This window comes from Camelus ferus, chromosome 4 (assembly GCF_009834535.1).
Source record: "Camelus ferus isolate YT-003-E chromosome 4, BCGSAC_Cfer_1.0, whole genome shotgun sequence".
Classification (NCBI taxonomy): Eukaryota; Metazoa; Chordata; class Mammalia; order Artiodactyla; family Camelidae; genus Camelus; species Camelus ferus.
The window spans coordinates 6270609-6293625 of NC_045699.1; the positions used below are offsets into that span (position 1 = coordinate 6270609).

The 23017-nt window shown below is 40.3% G+C and overlaps 1 protein-coding gene across 15 annotated transcripts in view; it reads right to left on the bottom strand.

Annotated features, from left to right (window-relative positions):
- AOPEP (aminopeptidase O (putative)) overlaps positions 1–23017 on the bottom strand; it is a 324257-nt gene that overhangs the window by 268625 nt on the left and 32615 nt on the right. For all 15 annotated transcript variants that reach the window (XR_004319043.1, XR_004319045.1, XR_004319044.1 and 12 more), the window contains exon 3: positions 9994–10160. Coding sequence is in view for 9 of the 15 variants with exons in the window: in XM_032477459.1 (XP_032333350.1) it covers positions 9994–10160 (167 nt within the window). In the remaining 6 variants the exon portion in view is untranslated. The remainder of the gene's footprint in view (positions 1–9993; positions 10161–23017) is intronic.

Here is a 23017-nt window from a genome sequence, read left to right on the forward strand (position 1 = left end):
TAAAAGCATCTGTTTTATCTTTTAAACTTCTCCACTGTAGTTTAGGCAAATACCATGAAGCATTTGGAAACATCAAATTGATACATGCTTTTATTTACATATCATATTTCTTTACTCAATTCTTCTGTAGCACCTGATTCTTTCCTACCACAAGTTTGTTTCTTTCTCTAGCCACTACTCTTAATTTCAAAAATTCCTGCCCAAACTAGTCCATATGTTAAGCTACTCCATTATTTTGGAACACCTTTGTATGACAAATTTAAAAGGCTTAACAGTATGTATAGGAATATGAATTTATAGGTGTATATAGACACACTATATATAATGTATATATTATATTTTTTAACATATTTCTTATAATAAATGTAACAGATACATAAAAAGGTAGGAATAGCGCCCAGTTTCGGTTGCTCTTCCCCTCTTGGCTTCTTTCTCGAGTGTTTGGGTCTTTCAGCAAACCCCAGCTTTTTTTCTTTCACGACTTTCTGGATGCTGAGTCTACACGTTCTGGTTTTATGAGCTAGTGCCACCCTCCTGAATACCCATGGCGTGACTGTCTTTCATTAGTTCTCTGCCGCTGTTGCTCAAGGGCGGGAACTGGCACCGGAACAAAGGAGACAGTAAGACGCCCCGGGCTGGTATGCGCCAGCCCTGCCTGACGGGGGCCAGGTGCCAGATCGTGCCACCGCTCCTCAAGCACTGATGCCACCCGGCAAGGCTTTGGGTTTCCTTCCCAGCAACATGGTACCGCCTACAGCATAGGAGACCCATGAGAGAATGACCTTCAAGATCACGCTTGTGAACCAGGTAGAAGAGCGCCACCTGCTGAACCCAGAACACAAGCACCTCCTTGCGGCTAATGGAATAGCGAAAGGAACACGTCCCAGGCTTGTGAGACCAAGCCTCACCCGCATTCTGATCTATGCTGCGGAAAATCTAGTTCCTGTAAAACTTAAATACCAAATGGATCAGCAAACTGGACACCAGATCATTCCGTGCCAGATGGTCACAAGTATGCTTCAGCACTTTACTCACGTGAGAAAATTCATGAATATCAAGCCTAAGACAAAAATCTTTAGCAACAAGAACTGGTATGCACGTGCCTGCCAGAATCATCATTATCCAAGAGGAATCGTGATGGCTTCCCTGTATGTCAAACGTGGTAAGAGCAACGCTGGGAGGGCAAGCAAGGACTAGTCAAAAGTAAATCACAAACAAAAGAATGAACTGACAAAGATTTAGAAAGTCAAGGCAGTATGTGAAACCTTACGAGGGATGTAACAGAGCGGGACGGTCTTCGGTCACCAGCAGCTTTCTAAAGAGAAAAGATGAATGCATTCACTCTGGATTCCTGCCCCTTGAAATACACGTGTGTGTACCAGCCCAGAATAAAGTTCCTCAGTTCGAGAAACAAGGACCTTTCTCTACGTTGCCTTCTTTCTTTGTGAAAACACTTAATCATAACCACTCCTAAATGTCTTTTAATTTACCATTTCCTTATACGTGATTCCTGGTTGCATACTGTGGGAGCGGTCTAAATAGTATTGCTCATTTTGAGTCATCAAGAGGGAAGAAAAGCTGGCCTTCAATTGCACGCAGGAGGGTCTGGACCCTGAAATCTTGGCTTTTCCCTGGAATTTCCCACACAAAATCAGGAGAGTGTCAGAGAGCTGGTCTACTGGGCAGGCCAGAGAGTAGCATTCTGCCCAGGATGAAGTAATGTCTACAGTCTCTTGCACAGAAAAATGAAATCAGATCCTTTTCATGGGCACATATAGTTCAACACCTTTCACTTGTCCATGTGCTTTTTCTCCTACATTTGGAAGGAGCTTAAATTAGTCAGTCTTGTTCATTTACTTGAGGCTTCCCAGGAAAAATATAAGTGGAACGTTTTAGTTTTCTAGGAAGTAGATACTAAATTAGACTCTACAAAAACAAACAAACAAAAAGTTACCAAACAGAGGAAATAAGAATGTACTACACCATTTTCTTTTTCCTTTTAAAATCGATTGAGCCTGGAGAAAAGGCATAAACTCCAATCAGAAGCAAAACTAAAGGAATGACCCTGAAATCACTTTTGTCACTATCAGTAGTGATTTCACGTGCTTCTTCCATGAGCATGTTACTTCTGTCTGATTGCACAGAACACATTTATTCAACAAATAGATATTATGTACCTATTATATACTAAACACTGGACACTGGGTCTCTGTGTCTAATAGTTTAGCTACATCCTGTCAGGGAATACAGGCTGACAACAACACACAGGCTAACATTTCTGTCTGCCCAAAGGACATTATGCCGAGGAAGTTAAATAATAAAGGAGCCAAATATGTCAGTCTAAATCTATGGCCTTGACTTAGCATTGTTGAAAAAAAGGATGGTGATGTCTCAGCTACTTAAATTCTTACGATGGTCATCACACTACAGTCTAAACCATTAGCCTTCTTTTAAAACATAGCCGGGAGGCAATGATTTCCCTCATGCGGCAAGAGCTGGGAGGTCCGTCTGCTGATTTCCGTCCCCTGCCCAAAGGCTCCTGTCATTCCTGTCACTGTTATCTGCCTCATTACATTACGCTGCTCCCAGGTGCTTTGCTTCTTTCGGGAAGTCAGCTGGTGCCTGGCAAATGCACTAATCAGGCTGACGTGTCGCTCCGATGGAAACTTTGACTTTGCGGGTTGGGTTTTGCGGCTCTCGTGCTTTCGAGGCTAGCTCATCGTGTTAAAGGGCCTTGTGCACGGCAGGGTGGAGGTCCTAGGAGACCGCCGATCTACCAATCCAGGAAACATGACTTGGAAAGGAAGCGGCAGCATCTTGCATCCACATACCCTTTTCCTCTAAGGAGTGCAGACACATTTGGAGGCATTATTCCACCCACAGAACAGCCATTTTGGGTCTGGCAAAGAGCGCTGTTAGTACTCTCGCCTGGTTGTCCTCGATGAACCCCAGCTGTGGGCTGCCGCAGGGATGCTGCGTTTGGCCCGAAGTCCTCTCTGCTTGCCTAGCTTGGGCCTCTCTCCGTCTGAACTGGTGAAGGCTGCTCTGTGATATCATATAAGGCGTAAGTTGCATATAAGCAAATCCCAACTAGCATCTACTTTTTTATAATTATGCCCTGAATTGGTAATTCTGGGGGGAAAAATCTACAGATATATTCTCAGAGGTATGAACGTTTTCCATGAAAATTTCAAAGTCAATTCTTGTTCTAATATTTGATGACAGTTTTCAAATAGATAGATAGCGACAGACAGACAGATACTGAAGGGGTCGGAAGACTTTTTTCTGTAAAGGGCCACTTAGTAATTATTTTAGATTTGCAGGCTATACAGTCTGTTGCAAATGTTCAACTCTGCCATTGCCGCAGCAAAGCAGCCACAGACAACGGCCGTATTCCAATAAAACTTTATTTACAAACACAGGCAGTGGGCTGGATTTGGCCAGCAGGCTAGATTATCCATATACATAAATGAGGACTGCCAAACAATTTCAGAGTTCACATCTGCAGGAGTGTATATGATTGCACAGGGACACATAGCCCTGCTTTAATTATTGAGAGATAATGAGAAAAGAACAAAAAAAAGGATGCTTTTGGTGAGTCAAAGCTAAATGATATCACAGCATGCTGTGTAAGCAAAAGCTTTACAGCACATGGAAGAGAAGTGGTGGAGACTAAGATCATCGCGTGGCTCACACAGAAAACAGGCACAACAATCTCAAAAGAACCTTCATGGAGAAAATATAGGCAAAACATTATCTAACATATATCTCAAAAATGTTCTCCTAGGGCAGTCTACCCAAGCAATAGAAATAAAAGCAAGAATAAATAAATGGGACCTAATGAAACTTACAAGCTTCTGCACAGCAAAGGAAACCCCAAGTAAAACAAAACGACAACCTACAGAATGGGAGAACATTTTTGCAAATGAAACTGACAAAGGCTTGATCTGCAGAATATATAAGCAGCTCATACGACTTAGTAAGAAAAAAACATGCAACCGAATCCAAAAATGGGCAGAAGACCTAAACAAGCAATTCTCCAAGGAAGACATACAAATGATCAACAGGCACATGAAAAAATGCTCACTATCACTAATTATCAGAGAAATGCAAATCAAAACTACAATGAGGTATCACCTCACACCAGTCAGAATGGCCCTCATTCAAAAGTCCACAAATGACAAATGCTGGAGAGGCTGTGGAGAAAAGGGAACCCTCCTTAACTGCTGGTGGGAATGCAGTTTGGTGCAGCCACTGTGGAAAACAGTATGGAGATTCCTCAAAAGACTAGGACTAGACTTACCATATGACCCAGGAATCCCACTCCTAGGCATATATCCAGAAGGAACCCTACTTCAAAATGACACCTGCACGCCAATGTTCATAGCAGCACTATTTACAATAGCCAAGACATGGAAACAGCCTAAATGTCCATCAGCAGATGACTGGATAAAGAAGATGTGGTATATTTATACAATGGAATACTATTCAGCCATAAAAACCGACAACATAACGCCATTTGTAGCAACATGGATGTCCCTGGAGAATGTCATGCTAAGTGAAGTAAGCCAGAAAGAGAAAGAAAAATAACATATGAGATCACTCATATGTGGAATCTAAAAAACAAAAAACAAAACATAAATACAAAACAGAAGCAGCTCACAGACACAGAATACAAACTTGTGGTTGCCAAGGGGGCGGGGGGTGGAAAGGGACAGACTGGGATTTCAAAATGTAGACTAGATAAACAAGATTATACTGTATAGCACAGGGAAATATATACAAGATCTTGTGGTAGATTACAGTGAAAAAAATGTGACGAATATATGTATGTTCATGTATAACTGAAAAATTGTGCTCTACACTGGAATTTGACACAACATTGTAAAATGACTAGAACTCAATAAGAAAAAATGTTAAAAAAAAAAAAAAAAAGAACCTTCATGGAGCTGTCAGTACCATATTCATGCTGGAAGGGGCAGTTTCATTTCAGCAAAATAATCATCTTTACATTGGGTTGAAGTTGCTCGTTTGAGTTTTATTGATTTAATCATTTGGTCTGTGTTTAATTTACACTTTTATATTGGTGTTATAGATGTGTAAGGGTTATAAGCATACATTTATAGTTTTTAAACTATCATTCTAATACAGATAACTTAAGTCAACCCTGGTGAATCATGAGATTTTTTTTTCCCCCTCTAAAAAGAAAAAGAATGCTCAAGTTTGAGAAACACTGCCAAATACCAGCTTTTACATCTGAACTGTGGGGCTAAACCATGAATGAGGAAGTATGTAGGCTTGGTGAGGTGGGGGAAGGGAGAGCCACACCACATCTTGCGAGGTGTAGTTATCATTACAAGTAAACCAGAAATGAAGGCTGGAGGAGTCCAGTATCAGTGCCTGCTCAAGATCAGCAGCATTTCATGTATTCAGTCAATTCAGCATGTTGGGGAAACAAGCAGGGGAGGAGAAAAAGACCCTGTGTGAGTTCCAAAGAACTTCACTAGAAAATTCACAAGACACTAGAACCTGGGTAGAGAAGCCGTGTGCATCAGTAACCTCTCATGTGTTGAACAGAGATGGGATTCCAGACAGCACACAAGTGGACAGTGAATGGAGCGAAGGGAAATGCAGAGAAGTCATCCTGTCTGTTGAAACACACCAGAGAGGAAAGTCATGAGCACAATGAGTCATGAGAATAAAGATAAAAGAGCATATTGCTCTGAGGACTCAGAGGAAGAACAAGCCTCAGAAATGAATTTACTACAAAAACCAAAACCAGTTTAGAGAACTGGCATTCCCATTATGAAATGAGAAGATATAACTTCTATGAAAAAATGGTAAAAAGCCATGAGAAGATACCAGGCTGAAATAGTGTAACAGACTGAGATCAAAAGACAACAAAGTAACAAACTAAAAAAGATAAGGAAGGACTGCAAGGATTGTTACAATAACAGTTTAAATCTGTAATGGAATTACTAAAGAACAAAATGTCTCTATGGAAAATCAGTGGTATGAGTGTAAATAAAAAATGAAAAGGCAAGCCATGCAGTCTGGGAGAATATACTTGAGATACATGTATCAGACAAAAGGCTAGAATCTAGAGTATATAAAGTATTCTTACAATCTAATAATAAAACAACCCAAAAAAACCCATATTAAATAGATGGGCAAATGAAGAGATGCTTTTCAAAGACAGATATAAGAATGTACACTAAGTGCATGAAAAGTTGCTCACCATCGTTAGTCATCAGAGAAATGAAAATTAAAACCACAACAAGACACTATTTCACTCCACTTGGAGGGCTAAAATTAAAAGGACTGACAACATCAAGTGTTTGCAGGGATGCACAGCTACTGGACTCTCACACACTGCTGCTGGAACACAAAATGATTGAATCACTTTGGAACCAGTTTGGCAGACACAAAGTTAAAATACACTTATATGATCCAACAATTCCACTCTTGGGTATTTACCCAAGAGAAATCAAAACCTTTGTCCACAAAAAGGCTTACGTTCACAGCATATTTTTCATAATGCCCCCTCAAAAATTCAAATATCCATCAATAAGTGAGTTGGTAAATAAACTGTAGTTTAGTTATATAACAGACTGCTATTTGTTAACTTTTTAAAAAAGAATAAATTATTGACATCCACAACAGTATGGATGCATCTCACAGACATGCTGAGCAAGGAAGCCAGACACAAAGAGTACACATGAATGACTTCATTTATATGAATTTTTAGGAGCAGTGAAACCAATTTATAGATATGGAACTCAGATTAGTGGTTGACCAGAGTTGGGTTAGGGAGAATCACTTAAGGAAGATGGCAAAGGCACAAGAGAATTTCCAGAGTAATGGAAATGTTCTATATCTTCATAGGGTGCTGATTAATTACATAAGTGTATGTATTTGTCAAATGGCATTGACTTAAACTGGGTGCGTTTTATTATACGTAAATTATACTGTTATTAACTTGATTAAAAACAAAGGTACCCAAAACTAGCTTTATTCTAGAAAGTTTTGAATCACATAAATCAATTTTAAAAATCCTGTGAGCCTGTAGGCAAGAAAATCAGATTACTTTCAAAGAATTTTTTTAAATGGTATCAGATTTCTCCTCAGAAATATGAAGTAAGATATGATAATGAAAACATTTACAGGCATTTAAGAGGGAAAAGAGGTCCTAAGAATTTTATACCTAGTCAAGGATTGTTCATAAGTGAACACAACAGAAAGTCCACCTACATGTGGGAGGGCTCAGAAAATATACCACATGTCTACCCTTTTAGAAAAAAAAATACTGAAGCCATTTCCCAGCTGACTAAGAGATGATTCAAACTTAAGAGTTCAAGAGTAAAGAAAGTCGAAATACTTATTGCAAATATAATTTGGAACTGGATGAAAATGTAAAACAATAATTGTAATTCCTAGAAGAGAAGATAGAATACAAAAATAAAATACAGTGATAATATGAGTCTCAAACCCCAAATTGCACTAATTAAAACTGGAGAACGTGGGTGAGGGAAGAAGATAGAAGTCAATGCCCATTAAATTCTTTATTTGATACACAGTGAATCAAGAGCTATTGGTTAACTAAATTGTGAAACATCTATTTCTGGAATACTCTGTAGTCATAAGGATAATGAAGAAGCTCTTTATGGTTAGATATGAGCTTATAAGATAAATTTATGCTAAAGGGGGAAGCACAGTACAAAAATGTGTATAGCATGCTATGATTTGTGCAATAAAAGAGGGGAAAATATACTATACAATGAAAACCAGTGACCTGGTTGCACTGGGGAAGTGTTATTGGGTAGCTGCGAATTAGGAGTAAAAAGGAGACATTATAAATGGTTTTGTCCCTTGCTGATTTGTAAATGAACCAGGTAAATGTGACTTATTTTTAAAAACGAAATTTTAAAGTGTATTATTTATTTTGTTTCGACTTTGAAAATCAAGTGAACACTCACTGAAGACTTTAGTACATGTACATCTAGTTTAGGATGAAGGAGACATCACAAATCAGAAAAAAATACCAGAAACGATCTTGGATAATTGGTTTCCTACTTGAAAACAAAAATGTTTAGTCCTCATTTCATAACCCTGACCAGAATAAACTACAAACAGATTGAGTTAAATTACAAAAAAAAATTTTAATTAAATAAAAATATTAGAACAAAACAGGTGAATCTTAGAGCAAAGAAAGACTTTCCAGGAGAAATCTAACAGAATTGAATATATAAAAATTAAAATCTCCTATAGATCAGAAATGTTACATCAGATTAAAAGGTATACTAAAAACTGAGAAAAATACTTTTCATAAATAGGAGTTTAATCTCTTTATTTCATTTAAACAGGAGAATAGCTCACAGAGTTATTTAATGTAAGTCTTATGTGACACGAAGGCCTCCATAAGGAAGTGAAGACCCAAAAGAACAGACCTGCATACTTTTCTGCTGGGTTTGATGAAAAGTGCACAGTCATCTCAGGAACAGCCAGATGAAAGAAATACACAGGGCAAGGTAAGCGGGAAGGGGCACCAAGCTTCCATGCCCTCACCAGGCACACATCTCCACGTGTTCACCAATCTGGAAGCGCCAATATCTTTCTTTTTTACAGAGCCAATCAAATTAGAAGACAAAACAAACTTTTGGAAACCTCTCTAAGGCTTCAATATAAAAATGGTCAAAGGAAATGAACATATAGGAAATGAAAACAGTTAAGAAACATATAAGGACACATGAAACCTCATGAATAATCAAAGTAATCCAAATTAAAGAGAGGCCTTCTCTTGCCTATCAGATGGATGAAACTTCAGGGAAAAGGGAATCTCATCACTACTAATGGCTGTGTAAACTGGTACAGCCTTTCTGGAAAACAACCTGAGATGTGTACCAACAGCCTTCAATACATTCAAAACTTTTGACTCAATAATTCTAATTTTATACAAACCAGCTCCTCAGGAATTTAGTGCAGCTTTATTTATAATAAGAAAAAAAAAACACTGGAAACAATAAAAATGTCTAATAATCTGAAAATTATAAATAAAATCTGGTATGTTCATACAGTAAAAATCATGGAGACATTAAAGTCATATTTTTGAAAAATACTTAATGACCTGAAAAACATGCAAGATATATACTATAAGTGAAAAAAATCAGAGTACAAAACTATTACATGCTATGATGACAACTTGGAACTGATAATCAGTACTATGTAGAGAGATTTTAAATACTGGAGGGAAATGCAACAAGATGTTAGCAACCATTTTCTTGACAATTATTTAATTTTTAATTAAATTTAATAATTTACTTTTCTGCAATGTTTCTACAATAAGTAGTGGAAGGAGACACCAAATTTTAAATTAGGAAATACTACAATTATAAAAATTTTACCTGGCATCAACATGCTCAGGATCTTGACTGTAAGAGTTAATTACTGCAATAAGCAAGAAATTGGCAGACAAAACTTTGATGATGCGTTAGCGTTTGCCCTCCATGTTCTCACACACCGCTGGTTCAGAACTTCATGACCAAATAGCGTACAGAGCAGATGCAACACCAGGGCAACTCCAATGGGCCCACCACAGGGGCACTGTCGCTCAGCATAATGACTAACCCTGTACAGGCTCCATGACCAAACCACAAACAACTCAGCTGTAATGGTGTTTCCATGACACACTTGCCTGCCTAGAAAGTCTTCAACCAAGACCACCCACTTGGAGCCCACAAACCATCAGGTGAAAGCAACTGCCAAAATAATCCAGCAATTGATAACTGGCATGAAGAGCCCCACACGCCACGCCTTGGCTCCCAAGTGCCCCTCCCCACCCCCTGCTGTTTTCTCTGGCAGGATGTTTTTATAGTATGTTCAGTCCAACCCAACTAATAAAGGAGCTCTTTTAAAGTTGAGAAAACCCTGGGTATTGGGTTCCTGGGTCCAGCATGTGTGCAATACATAAAGAAGCACAGAACACATGGACAGTACCTTCCCGAAGCTGTGTTGGCTTGGCAGAATTTTCTCCACTCATTAAAACAACAAAAGATGCAGCTGCTCGAACTGTAGCCTGCCATGTTGACATGGCAACGGGTGGCTCCTGGCATGGAAAAAGGGCCCTGTTGTTTATGGGAGATCCCATAGTATAAACACATGGCCTGCAGAAGGAAGACAAAGAAAACAAAGGACAAGAATCTTAAAATGAGTTGTCAGTTTTCTCACCACCATGGTAGTGAAGGTTAAGTTGAGCTTTTAAAGAGCAAACATCTGAGGCTTTGTAGTTGACTGGTTTCAAAGCATCTTGAACTGAAACTGCCAAGGGCTGGCTATGTGAATGGTCAAGTGGTAATTTCTCCCAAATAAATTAATCTAATATGTAAAGAGAGTTGCTTTTTTTTAAAAAGGGGGAAAAATTTTTTTAATAAAGTTTTAAATACTAGTCTGCCAAGTTAACATTTATATTACCCTTGCCCCTCCCCTTAGGCCCTTAGGACTTCAGAAGAAAAAAAGTCTTAGAGACATTCTCACAAACCTTTTGGAAAATATTCTGAAGAAGAATACAGGTTTAGAGATCACTGAGACATTAATGCTTGGAAAAACAAGCTGGTGGTCTCAGATCCAGTGCTGGCAGGCAGATACCCTCGATCTTGGAAACCACCATCTCAAATGGAACCCTTGTGGGGATCCTTGTGTGAAGGCCAAGAACAGGGGTTGGCATATAAACAGGACCGCAGGTCACAACAACCAGGCTTGACGGGAGGCCAAGTGTACAGTTGTTACCAAAGCAAGTGTGGGAAGCCAATGGCATGACGTTAGGGCTCATTCTGCTATAGTTAAAAAAAATACAAACCCACCCATACCAAGAACAATCCCTTCCAGGATTAAGTCACCAACAGAGATGGAAAAAAAAACCTATGAGATCAAAGAAAGCTATTCTTTTGACACCACAGAGTAGAAGGCACAGATTGATGCTCAGGAAGATGTCTTAGGAAAATGTCTCCACTTTCTGCTTTTCAAGAGTTATGACAAATATGATATAGTTTTAATCAGCTTGATTTACAGCGTAAATAATAGAGCAGAGCACAACCTCTCTTGCATAAACTGGTTTTCCTTTTTAGTTAACATTGTTATGACTGAGCATTTATTGTGTTCTTGCAATGTGCAGTGACACAGAATGATGGTCCTACTCCATCAGCAGGGTCTAGGAAGGAAAAGAGAAACCAGTCTAGGTCTTAATAAACACGGTAATTTAATACAGGGAATTGGTTACATAAGTAATTGAAGAGCTGAGGAACCAGACGGGACAGTGAGGCAGGCAGAGATCAGCTGCAGTGGGAAGTAGCTGTGACTTGGTTTGGAGGAGCTGGCGTCACTGGGTGTTACAGGGTTACAGCAGCAGAGGTCATTTGGCAGAAGCCAGAGTCACGATGGGTGCTGGGACTGGAGGAGACTCAGTCATTGCTGGAAATGCCAAAAGCAGCAGAGAGAGGAGAGGAAACACCTGGTTTCTCACCAACTCCTGCTCTCAAATGTTCTACCAGTGCCTCGCACTGGCCAAACCTGGCAAGAGGCCGGAAGACAAGGGAGCCCTGGAGATGAGTTTTCCTTGTCATTCAGAGATGATCACAATCAGAGCAGAAAATGGACCTTAGAGCAAACAGGCGGCTGCAGTCTGTATATCCTAGAAGTGTTTAGGTTATGATACCACAGAGGTTTGACATGAGGCAGGGAAAAAAATGTTAGAAATTCAAGACTAGTCTGGCTGGGTTACCAACTTATTAAATGGCTTTGGAAAATTTTCCTTTGACTTTTCTGAGTCCCATGCAAAATGAGGATAGGTGACTTCTATTCTTTGTTCTGGTCCGTAAACATATAATTCTGTGTTCCAGAATCATAGATCCAAGAATAAAGATAAATTTTCGATAGATAGCCCAGAATCTCTCATCAATTTCAATGAGAGTTGTGCTCCCACCCTGCTCCCCTCGGATCCTTGGTTAACCGACTTAACCTTAGTTAACTGTCCAGCCTCAGGTTTGAGAACCTACAGAGGAGGTCCCCTCAAGCACCTCCTCCCAGGGGGCTGCTGGTGGTGGGTGTCTGGTGGGAGTGACGCTTCAGCAGCTCAGGTAGGTGAGGTCAAGGCAAGCTAGTTCTCAAAATCCCACCTGCTTTTTTTTCCCCCCCCAAAAGGCCCATCTTAGGGAAGGGTTCACAGAAGAAAAGTATCGTCAGTGTAGACAGAGTTTTTTGCCACTGGTCAAATGACAGGTGTAACTCCTCTTCCTCTGAAAATGGCAGGCGTGGAGAACCAAGGCTTTCTTTCTCACTGGAGCAGGATGAACTCATAATTTTTCTCAGTTCATCAGCTCTAGGAACCCACTTCAAATCTAAGGAGACTTATGGAGTTAAATCTATTTGTGATGCTTAAAGGGAAATGGGAGGCCCCTGCCTAGAGATCTCCTAAGACTTTCTCTGCCTCTTTTGAAGGGGAGCTGACCCATATTATGGTCTTAAGTCTTAGGGTGCTTAGGCCACGTCTGAAAGTATCTGTGCTCTCTTGCCTTTGCATGCAGCACCTCATTTCCCTAGGATGACAGGGCATCCTTCCCTGCAAAGGGAACAAATCCTACCCAAAAGACTGGCTTGCCAAGATGTTTGCTCTCCTTCTCCCTGTAAAGTTGGGTTTGAGGCCATGTGGGCATATTATTATCCATTCCACCTGTGCCGTTAGGTACGTGGTCCCCAAGGCTTCCTCCATCAGCCTCCACACCTCTTTCCAAGAGAAAAAATCAGATTTGAGGTGAGGTCATATGTGAGAAACACTGCAGAGGAAGGATCAGAAGGATGTAGTGATCTGCTGAAGGAGAGGGAAAAGGAAAGGAAGACCTCGCTGGGTCAGCCAGCTTGCAAGATGGACCCCAAAGACCCCCGACCCTGGTATTGACACCCCTGTGTAGTCCCCTCCCACACTGCATCGGGGTTGGTCTGTGTGACCAACAGGATAAGTCACTTCTGAGATGAGATTATTGAAAAATCTGTGGCTTTCATTTTAGGGGTTCTCCTCTCTCTCTCTGCCTTGTCACTTGCTCTGTGGGGGTCTCCAGCTGCCCTGTCATGAGGACACTCAGGCAGCCTATGGAGGAGCCCACGTGGTAGGAATGGAGGCCTCTGGTCAGTGAGGACTTGTGGCCTGTCAACAGCCTTGCATGTGACTTTGAAAGAAGATCTTCTGGCTCCAGCCAAGCCTTGAGATGCCTGTGGCCCCGGCAGACAGTTGCCTGCAAGGCTGTAAGAGATCCTGAGCAAGAACAACCCAGTTAAGCTGCTCCTGGATTCCTGACCCTCAGGAACTGTGTGAGATAAGTTTTGTTGTTTTAAGCTGTTAAGTTTGGGGGTAATTTGTTATGAAGCAATAGATAAATAACAGAATTTTCTGAGGTTTTTGGCTCAAGTGATAAGATGGATCATGAAGCTATTAACTACGAGAAGAAATTTGGGATGGCTAGCAAGGTCACAGTGAGGGACCTTGAAGAGAAGGAGAGTTGCTACCTGTTTGATTTGTATATAAAGGGCTTTACTTACCATATGGCCGAGGACACTTGTATGGACACAGAGACCTTGACTTCCTAACCACAGACAGTATGGTGTCCAACAATGGGACTGAGTGTCTGAAATCAGACCTAGCTTGAAAATTTAAAAGTGATTTTATGTAGTAAGTATTGATGCTGTAAGCAGATCTGAGTCTGAGTACCACACACAAATAGGGAGGTGAGGAGGGAAACCTTCCACTGAGGAAAAAGCATGTTATCACCATCATTTCCTCCCCAATTCTCTATTGTTTCCCACTCTAAATAGTCTAGTTCTAGGTGTTTTGTTCTAGAGTTTGGTCCTGATCCCCCATCATCCTCTCAAAGGCTCTTTCTGCCTCGGCACCTGAAGTCTCTCACCAAGGGGATCAGTTACCTGGTCAGGCCCCTAGAAAGCTCTCACCTCCACCCTCCCCACTGTCCCCACGAGCCTCTTTTTCTCCCCTTCTCTTTACCCGGCTGGGGCCTCCTTTCTGCTAAAGTCTATGTATTTTCTTTCTAGCTTTCCGCTTGGTCTCCAGCTGTAACTCTGAAAGTAGAGATAAGCCATCTGCCTAAAAAGGGGGTGGGAAGAGATAAGTCGGGAATTTGAAATTCGCACCTCTTGGGGAGTGTTGGAAATGCTAGCTGTCTTGACTGTGGTGGTGGTTTCATGGGTGTATACATCAACCGGAATTCATCAAATTGTACATCTGAAATATGTGTAGTTTACTGTACAGGAATCACACCACAATACAGGTGTTAAAAAAAAAAAAAAGAATGTCTGACAGAGCCAAGTCAACTGGGATTCTATGCAAATAAAATATTCCAAGGAGGTTAAGCTTTGAATCTAGCACCAGAGAAACAATCAAGTGAAAAATGCATCAACAAGAGTTGCCAAAAGACACACACGTGGTTTGCCTCTGTATCTTTCTTCCTGCTTAAGTGGAATTACGCGGAGATGTAACGCATTTCTCTTCATCTTAGTTGATGCTATGTATGTAACAGAGACTCAGTAAATGCTGGCAAAATGAGCAGTATGATTACAAAGTGAAACCTAATTATTACCATTAAAATCACACTTCACAAAATATTTGCCTATGGACAAGGACTCCAAGGAAATGTCCAAAAATAAAAACATTTATTTTATTCAAACATAAAAAATTAAATACATAAATAATAAGAGGCACACCCAGAAATACACCCATGTCTGCTATGAGACGCAATCACTTTCTTACTGGAATGTTTTCATAGATAGGAAAACAATCCCAGGCAAATTTTCTTGAAAACGCAGATTCTCTTTGTGCTCCGAGCCTACTCCTTTCTTGGCCTTTTCTTCTTTCTCAGCAGCAGCTTCATTCCACCCTCCCCAAACCAAGTGCCAGGGACTTTATGGCCAATGGCCTTTTGAGCTTTTACAATCCGAGATCCTTATGTGTGTAACATGTCACGGTGCAAGTGTCTAACACGATTTAAAGTTAAGTAACTACCTTTTAACAGGGATGAAAGCTTTAACACCTGGATAAAGGTCTGGTGGTGGAATCTGGGGCAGCTGACAGAAAGCGGAGAATGGGTGAACAGGAGGTGCTCACGGAGTCTTGAAAATCATACTAAGTGGTGACTCCTAACATGCACACATTCCCCCTGGTCCCAAGATGGGGAGGGAAAATCTGTGTGCATTTATAAACATGCTCTGCAGTTATCTGGATGTGTAATCACTGAAACAAATGCAGCTGTGTTTATTCAACACGCACAGCCTTGCACCTCAGCCATGTTGCTCAGATGCTGATGGGATAGATGCTTAGGCGCCAGCCTGCAATTCTCTGATGTTTATAACTTATTTCCAGACTGAATAATTCCTTCCAACACACAAAGGAAAACGCTCTCACACCAGGGCTTGCCCCACACGCCCTGGGACACCCACCCACATGGGAGACTCATTGGTGAGCCCAGATTAACTGCGCAGGAATGGGAATGGGAGGAGGCCACTGAAAATCAGAAAGGAAACAGGGTAAGACAGCAAGGGAGAGGCAGGCCCATGGCTTGCTGCCATTAAAGAACTTCTAAATTGAGGAAGAACCTGTCAGAACGACAGTTACATTAGCTTCTTGTTCCATGTTTGTGTGTTCATGGAGTAGTCAGCCAAGGATGAGATACACTACGCTGCTAGGGTCTGAATGTGTCCCTCCAAATTCATACGTTGAAATCCTAATGCTCGTGTGATGGTATTGTAACAGAAAAGAACAAATGTGACTCCATATTAGATCTGTTTCTTTGGCTTTAACCCTGTGCCCTGTTTTCTAGGCTTAGTCTTGGTGGCTCTGTACTTTTTGTAAAAGAGTGTTGCCTTTAGCCTGAGATATACAGGAGAGCCTGTTCTTGGGGCTCTGAACTTCAGGGATCTTGGCACTTTTGCACTGGTATGGAGATGACAAGTTGCAGAATGGACGGTGACATTTGTTTTGTTGGAGGTTTTACGGGGGCACTATGACCTGACAGCTACAAGAACAAAGAATTCCTACACCAAGAAGTTGGCAACAACCAACCAACCACACCCCTCCCCCTTTTAATATAAAAGGAGCCTGAATTCTAACTTGAGGAGGATGGTTCTCCGAGACATTTAGTCTGCCATCCTCTCGGTCTGCCAGCTTTCCGAATAAAGTTGCTATTCCTTGCTCAACACCTCGTCTCCCGATTTATTGGCCTGTCGTGCGGCGAGCAGAACGAGTTTGGACTCGGTAACAGTATTAGGAGGTGGAGTCTTTGGGAGGTACTTAGGTCATGAGGGCAGAGCCTTCACGAATAAGATTAATGCCCTTGTAAACGAGGCCGACAGCTTCCGAGCCCTTCCACCATGTGTGAACACAGCCAGAAGCCGGCAGTCTGCAACACAGGAGGGCCTCTGCCAGAACCCGACCATGCTGGCACTGCGACCTCAGACTTCTAGCCTCCGGAACTGTGAGAAATAAATTTCTGTTGTTTATAAGCCATTCAGTCTGTGGTATTTTCGTATAGTGGCCTGAACAGACCAAGACGTCAGCTGAGCCACCGTGCTCACTCGGCTTCTTAAGCAGGAGCCAACTATAAAGGAAAATTTGTAGGGAGCTGATTCAAACCATGTATTTTTCTTTCTTTTTAGCTGACTACTATATGCCTTTGTCTTTTTGCAGTCGGAGTGAAAGGGGCTTATTTTTAGTTTAAAAAAAGGTTTCAAGTTTTACTACTTTCCATAAAAATCACCCATTCTCAGAGACATGCTTATCACAGTCCAACAACCGGAGACAGGGCTGCTTCAACAGAGGCAGGGAAGAGGGGACGGGCCCGCAGCTGCTGTGAATGTGGTCTGGCGGGGTGTTCGCCCCATCGAGGCACTGATCTGGTCACTGGAGGCCAAGGGGCCACAGATGTCACAGTTCCGTAGGTCAGTCAGCTTATTTTATAAGCTTCCCAGAGTTCCAAAGTCTTCAGACCTCCTCTAATTCCTTCCCATCTCTCCTCCTTCCTGCACCCAGGTTTTTTTATGACTCCATGTTCTCATTAAACCTAAGTTACAGTCTCCATTGTAGGTAAGCAACCCTCTCGCTAACTTATGCCACAAACACCAAGGGCCAGACTACTAAAACAGGAAGTGTCAACCACGACTCTCTCTCCCCCCCTACAAACACACACACACACACAAACACACACACACACACACACACACACACCCCTTTATTATCATTCTTCTTCATGGCACAATTACCAAAACCAGGACTCCTCAATCATAATGAACACGTATGGCAAGTCTAAGGAGAATGATGCTCTGACTTGGGTAGATTTTGTGTACAATCAAAACGGACTGGACTGAAAGTGGCTTTGAGCCAGAAACTCACCTCTTTTTCAACAGAGGTGCTTTGGGTACAAAACCAGTAAGCTCTCTGTAAAGGCAAAGACAGTATTTCTAACCTGGAAGTCTCCTGTGAGTATAGGATTTTATGTGTGGAAAACATTTGGAGAGCCTCTCATGGAACATTTTCATTTCACACATGAGGAAATTAAGCTCCGGAGATGTAAAATGACTTATTTGAAGTCACACAGCTCGTTGGCAGCACAGCTCTGATGAGGACCCTAGTCTCTTGGCTCAACCTCCTAGATTCTTTTCAACACATCATGCTGGTTATAGGTCATTTTGATTTGTTATTTTCTGTTGATGTCTGGTTGTTCATGGGCTTTTGTTGTTGTTTGATTGGTCATTTTGGCCACTTGTTTAAATTACGACAGTCCATCATTGTCTTTTCTCCTATGACTCAACGGGGATTCTGAGAGACTGAGACAATCTAGTATGTGCGGCAAGGGGAGAAAGAAGCGAAAAAAGAACACACATGTTCAAGTTCGGGATTATGAAATCCTCCTTTGCAGCTCCACAACGATATTACAGAATTAACGTGTATTTCTTTTTCAGTTGTCATGAATATTATATTGGTTTTTGAAAGCAAGTAGGGTGGGGGAGGGGGAGACTGAATTTATTATAGAAATGTTCCTTTTAGACCTGAAATCTCTTCTGAAAGCTCTTCTGCCCATTCTCTTAATTTTAAAACTTTATAGTAAGATATAAAACAATGACACTATTTTACTGGCAGGGGTGGGCGAGGAGAACATGTTTTAACATCTGGTTTTGATGTCAAACTGAAAATACTCCGAAAGTCTACCTTCCTTTGTCCAACAGCTGAACAATAAATATAATTTTAAAAAATCGTTCCCTTAGTATTTTGCCAACTTCATTATGGCTTTGTCTAAAACAAAGAAACATCAGAGTGACTTAAGAAATTTTAAATTTTAAAATTACCTTAAATTATAATGTATTTTCTTAGTCAGTTTCCTTATCTTTAACAACGATCCAAATAATTGCAGTTTTTAAAATAAGTTTCCTATATTTAACTGAATTTCCCCTCCATTCAACTCATGTTCAGTGATGTCACCAGCTTAAGCAAGATCTCCTAGTCCACTTGGTTGGTTCTAAAACTATTATAAAGATCCAGGACTGGGGAGGGTATAGCTCAGTGGTAGAGTAAATGCCTAGCATGCATGAGGTCCTGGGTTCAATCCCCAGTACCTCCATTAAACAAACAAACAAACCTAATTACCACCCTCGTTCCAGAAAAAAGTAAAGGAAAAAAAAAAAAAAAAAAAGATCCAAATGGCAATGGGAATGGGTTACCAGAGAGAATGCTTTGGTTTTAAATAACATTTTATTCAGTGGAATGTAAAAATGCAGGAAAATGCAGAAAGTATATAAACTTTGAATAAGGATTTCCATCTTTTTTTTCCTTAAAGTATGTTAAGCTCTAGAATCAAAAAGACATTAAGTCCCCTTTCTGTCTAGGTTAGCAAGAAACCTGTTACACATTCTTGACTGTCCCCAGTTCTCATCAAAATATTTTTAAAGGTCACACACACTCACACACCACCCAAAAGTAAACAGCTTTTCCCAAGAAGTATGTATCATATTGTTACCCATGTGTGTGTGTCATCATTTTAAAATGTCACCTGAAATCCAGTATCTGAATGATGGAGGCAAGAAAGAGCATTTAGTTTCAAGAGTTGCCACAGCCCCACGATGGCTAAACCAAAGTGGAAAAATGTAGTTTTTGTATTTCCAGATATTTCATTTTAGAACTGGAATAATAATGAGGAAGGAGAAACTATTGACAATGATTGAAAGAAATATTCTTTTATAGCTGCAAATATATCTTCAGTTCTCGCCCAGAGAATACTGCTACTTGGTAAAAGTGGGATGACAGCCCTTACGAAAGGGGGATTTCAGAATGGAAAGATGGTTTCTGTTCAAATCTGATGTTTACTTTTTTAATGAATTTTTTTTATCAGTCTTAGATTTATTTTTAAAAGTACAAAGATTATACACAGAGAGTTACCATATATCCCGTACCCAGTTTCCCCTATTATTAACAACTTACATTAGTAAGTCATATTTGTCACAGATGATACATTATTATTAACTAACGTCCAGATTTTACTCAGATTTCCTTGGTTTTCCTCTAATGTTCCTTTTCTATCCCAGGATATTACTTCAATTTTAATCATCATGTCTCCTTAGGCTTCTCTTGACTAAGACAGTTTCTTAAGACATTATTTATGTTGACCTTGAGAGATACTTTGTTGAAAGTCTGATTTATCTGATGTTTTTCTCTTGGCTAGATTGGGGTTATGGGTTTTGGGGAGGAAGATCTCAAAGATCCCATTTTCATCACATATTACTAAGGCTACATACAACCAATGTGACTCATCCGCTGTTAATGTTAACTTTGATCTCCTTGCTGTGGTCATGTTTGTCAGGTTACTCCAATGAAAATTTACTCTTTTTCCCCTTTTCCATTCTGTCCTCTTTGGCGAAGGAAGTCATGTGTGTAGTTCACACTTAAGGAGCGAGGAGTTTTGCTCTACCTCCTTGAGGGTGGAGTATCTATACAACTTGGACAACTTCTGCACCATGGCTTTGGCCATTCTCCCCCATTTGTTTATTTAAGTCAATTTTTTTTGCATTAGTGGACTCATGGATATTTATTTTATACTTGGGTTATCATCCAAACCTGTTTTCTTTATTTTGTTGCTCAGCCTTGGCCACTAGGTGTTCTTTCAGACAGCTCCTTGACCTTTGACACACACCAGCAACTGCCAGTTCTTGTTGCTGTTGTTTGAGCATTTCCTTATTTTCTGGCACTAGAAATGCTCCAGGATCATCTTGCACACTAGGGTGTACTCACTGCTTCCAAACTCACTCAGCTGACAAACAAGGAAACACACATATACGTATGCTAACCCTTGCAAGCACCCAGATCTATAATTCTTTCTATATGCAACCATCTGTATCCATATTATGCTAAACATGAATTCACAGTGATGTCTCCAGTCCTAATCCATTTCCACATGGATCATTCTAGGCTCTTCCCCTTGCTTATCTGTAATCTACCACTTCAACAGTGAGAAAGCTGGCTCCCATCACCTGCCGTCCATGTACTAAATTGCTTCATTCCAGCATACATGTATAGTGGTACCAGAATTGTCAACCCACACCCCTATGGGAAACAACTTTATCAACTACAGTACAGTACTCATGTACAGTTTCTTTTGCCTCTAGTCTTACAGATTCAACTCATTTCCAAAGTTACTTAGTTAGCACCTTTCCACCCCTACTCCCTTCTATGAGGTTTTCATACATTTTTAATGTAGCTGGATTGTTTTGTCACATTTTGTATTCCATTCTGGGATCCTCTGACCTCTTAAGTGGTTATTTCTCTATTGTCAAACAAAATAACTTAAGTTTTACTCTCAATAAGGGGCAGGTTGAAAGTGGGAAGGGGGGAAGCCACTGACGGAACTTGAAAAGAAAGGTACCAGTTTAGAGCTTTTCTTTGATTTGTCTAGGATCTGCTTAAAAATAGAAATTTATTGAAAGCTAATATAATTCATTTTCTTTTAAAATATATTAAAATCTTTGCATACAGTAAGGGACATGGTAAAAATCAAAAGTAAGAAACATAGCTCCCTTTCACAATTAAGACATGGATTTTTCTAGGCGCTTTCAGTAACTTTATTCAATTTTCCTACTTGTAAAATGAGAATAAATGTTTCTCATTCAGACCAAGAATTTATAGTAGGTATTCTGCCATTCAAGGGTAAAAATGTAACAACTATTTCAGTTTTAATAAATGTAGACTCTATGCCTTAGAAGAAATAAGCTCTACCCAGTTACATTTTTTCACACAATTGTGAAATTTTATATTTTCACACAATTATATTCATAAAGCATTATAACCCTGATGATCACTATTTATTCATATCACTAAGGAATTATCTATGTCTAGCAATCAGGGACCCTTGGGCATTTTAAAGTCCTTACAGTTACCAGTTACCAGTATATACCTAGAGTTATTCTTAAGCACGTGGAAGAATTTACAGAGATCTGGTAGCCATTCATGGAAGATTATCTTGACTATAATAAAGTTCCCCCGAAAAAAGAAAAAAAGGGAGAAAAAACATCTTTCGAGGATTTTTAAAAAACATTTATTATCCTTGTAAGACTGCAGCAATGCCGTTGATTTACTAACACACAATCACAAACCTCCAAGGATACAGTTTAAGATCCTGCTGTGATCATGCACTTTACTAAATTATCAGAAAAGAAGATATCAAAGGTAAATTCAAGTCAACCTTTGCAGCAGCAAAATGTGCCCAAGGGCCTTTTGAGTTTAAGGAAACCAGCATTTATCCATAATTCATTTCTACTCGATACTTTACATGCAATGTAATTCACAAGTCCAGTCTTTCTCCGCAGTGAGCACTTAGCAGAAAGCCATGTTTGAGGCCATTAATGAGTATTTCTTCTAAATACTGTCAATAGTTTCTTCTTCCCCATTATTCTAATTCAAAAATGAAATATCTGGGAGTATAAAAACTACAATTTCCTAGTTAAGTTCTCAGAGACAGTATATGGTTAAATCTTATTGAAAAGCCCATCTTTAATAATTTCCACAAAAAAAATCTCAAAATACAATAAGAACACCTGTTTCTTTCCCTCATAGTCTCCCAAGAATATCCAATAAGTCATTCTATAAATAAATCACTATGCTTTTGTACTGATGTAAATTTGCACCAACCCTCCAATTTCTCAAAGGCTGCCTCAGACTAGCAGAAATAAGACAGGAAGTGAACTCATTCCGAATGGGGAGGGAGACCAGGGCAGGAGGTAAGATGAGAGGCAAGGAACAGGCTAATGAGGACTCAAAGTTGAAGTGATGTTAAAAAAAAAAAAATCTAAAAGGTTTTTTGGAGGGTAGGTTGGAGGAGAGATGTAAGTAATTTACTGAGACCACCGCCTCCATTAAGGGAATCCAATGCTATTCAAAACAAGCTCACAGAGATGAACGTTCCTTCAGCCAAGCTCTGCAGTAATTATCATATTGATTTGCAGTACATTAGCACAAAGAAATAGTAAAATAAAGAGGAATCAATAAAGTTTGTATTCGAAAATTCTCAAATCCTAAAAACCCTGAACTGCTGGGGGAAGGGCAAAAGGAAAGATCAAATGGCTGCCTAAACACAGCCCCTGAAATCAATGCCTCATCCATTCCCCCCCCCCCCACAAAAAACCAGGAGTCTCCCTGGTGTCAAATATCCGGAATCATGGCCAAAGAAGCAAGTGTGGACTCAGCAGGACTGACTGCTGCACTCCTCAGAAACAGATCTTTCCCTCGCTTTGGGGGTTCACATTATATGACATCTGACAAAGAGTCCAGGGAGACAGGGACAGTAAGAGCCACAAAGCAGAGCTGGCTTTATTTGGAAGCACTTTGCCAGGCTGCAGACCAGCCCAACTTGGCGGCTATCTACTCCCTCTGGGGATGTGAAGGAACCTGGAGAAGGTATTTGCTCAAAGACACATATCACTTGCA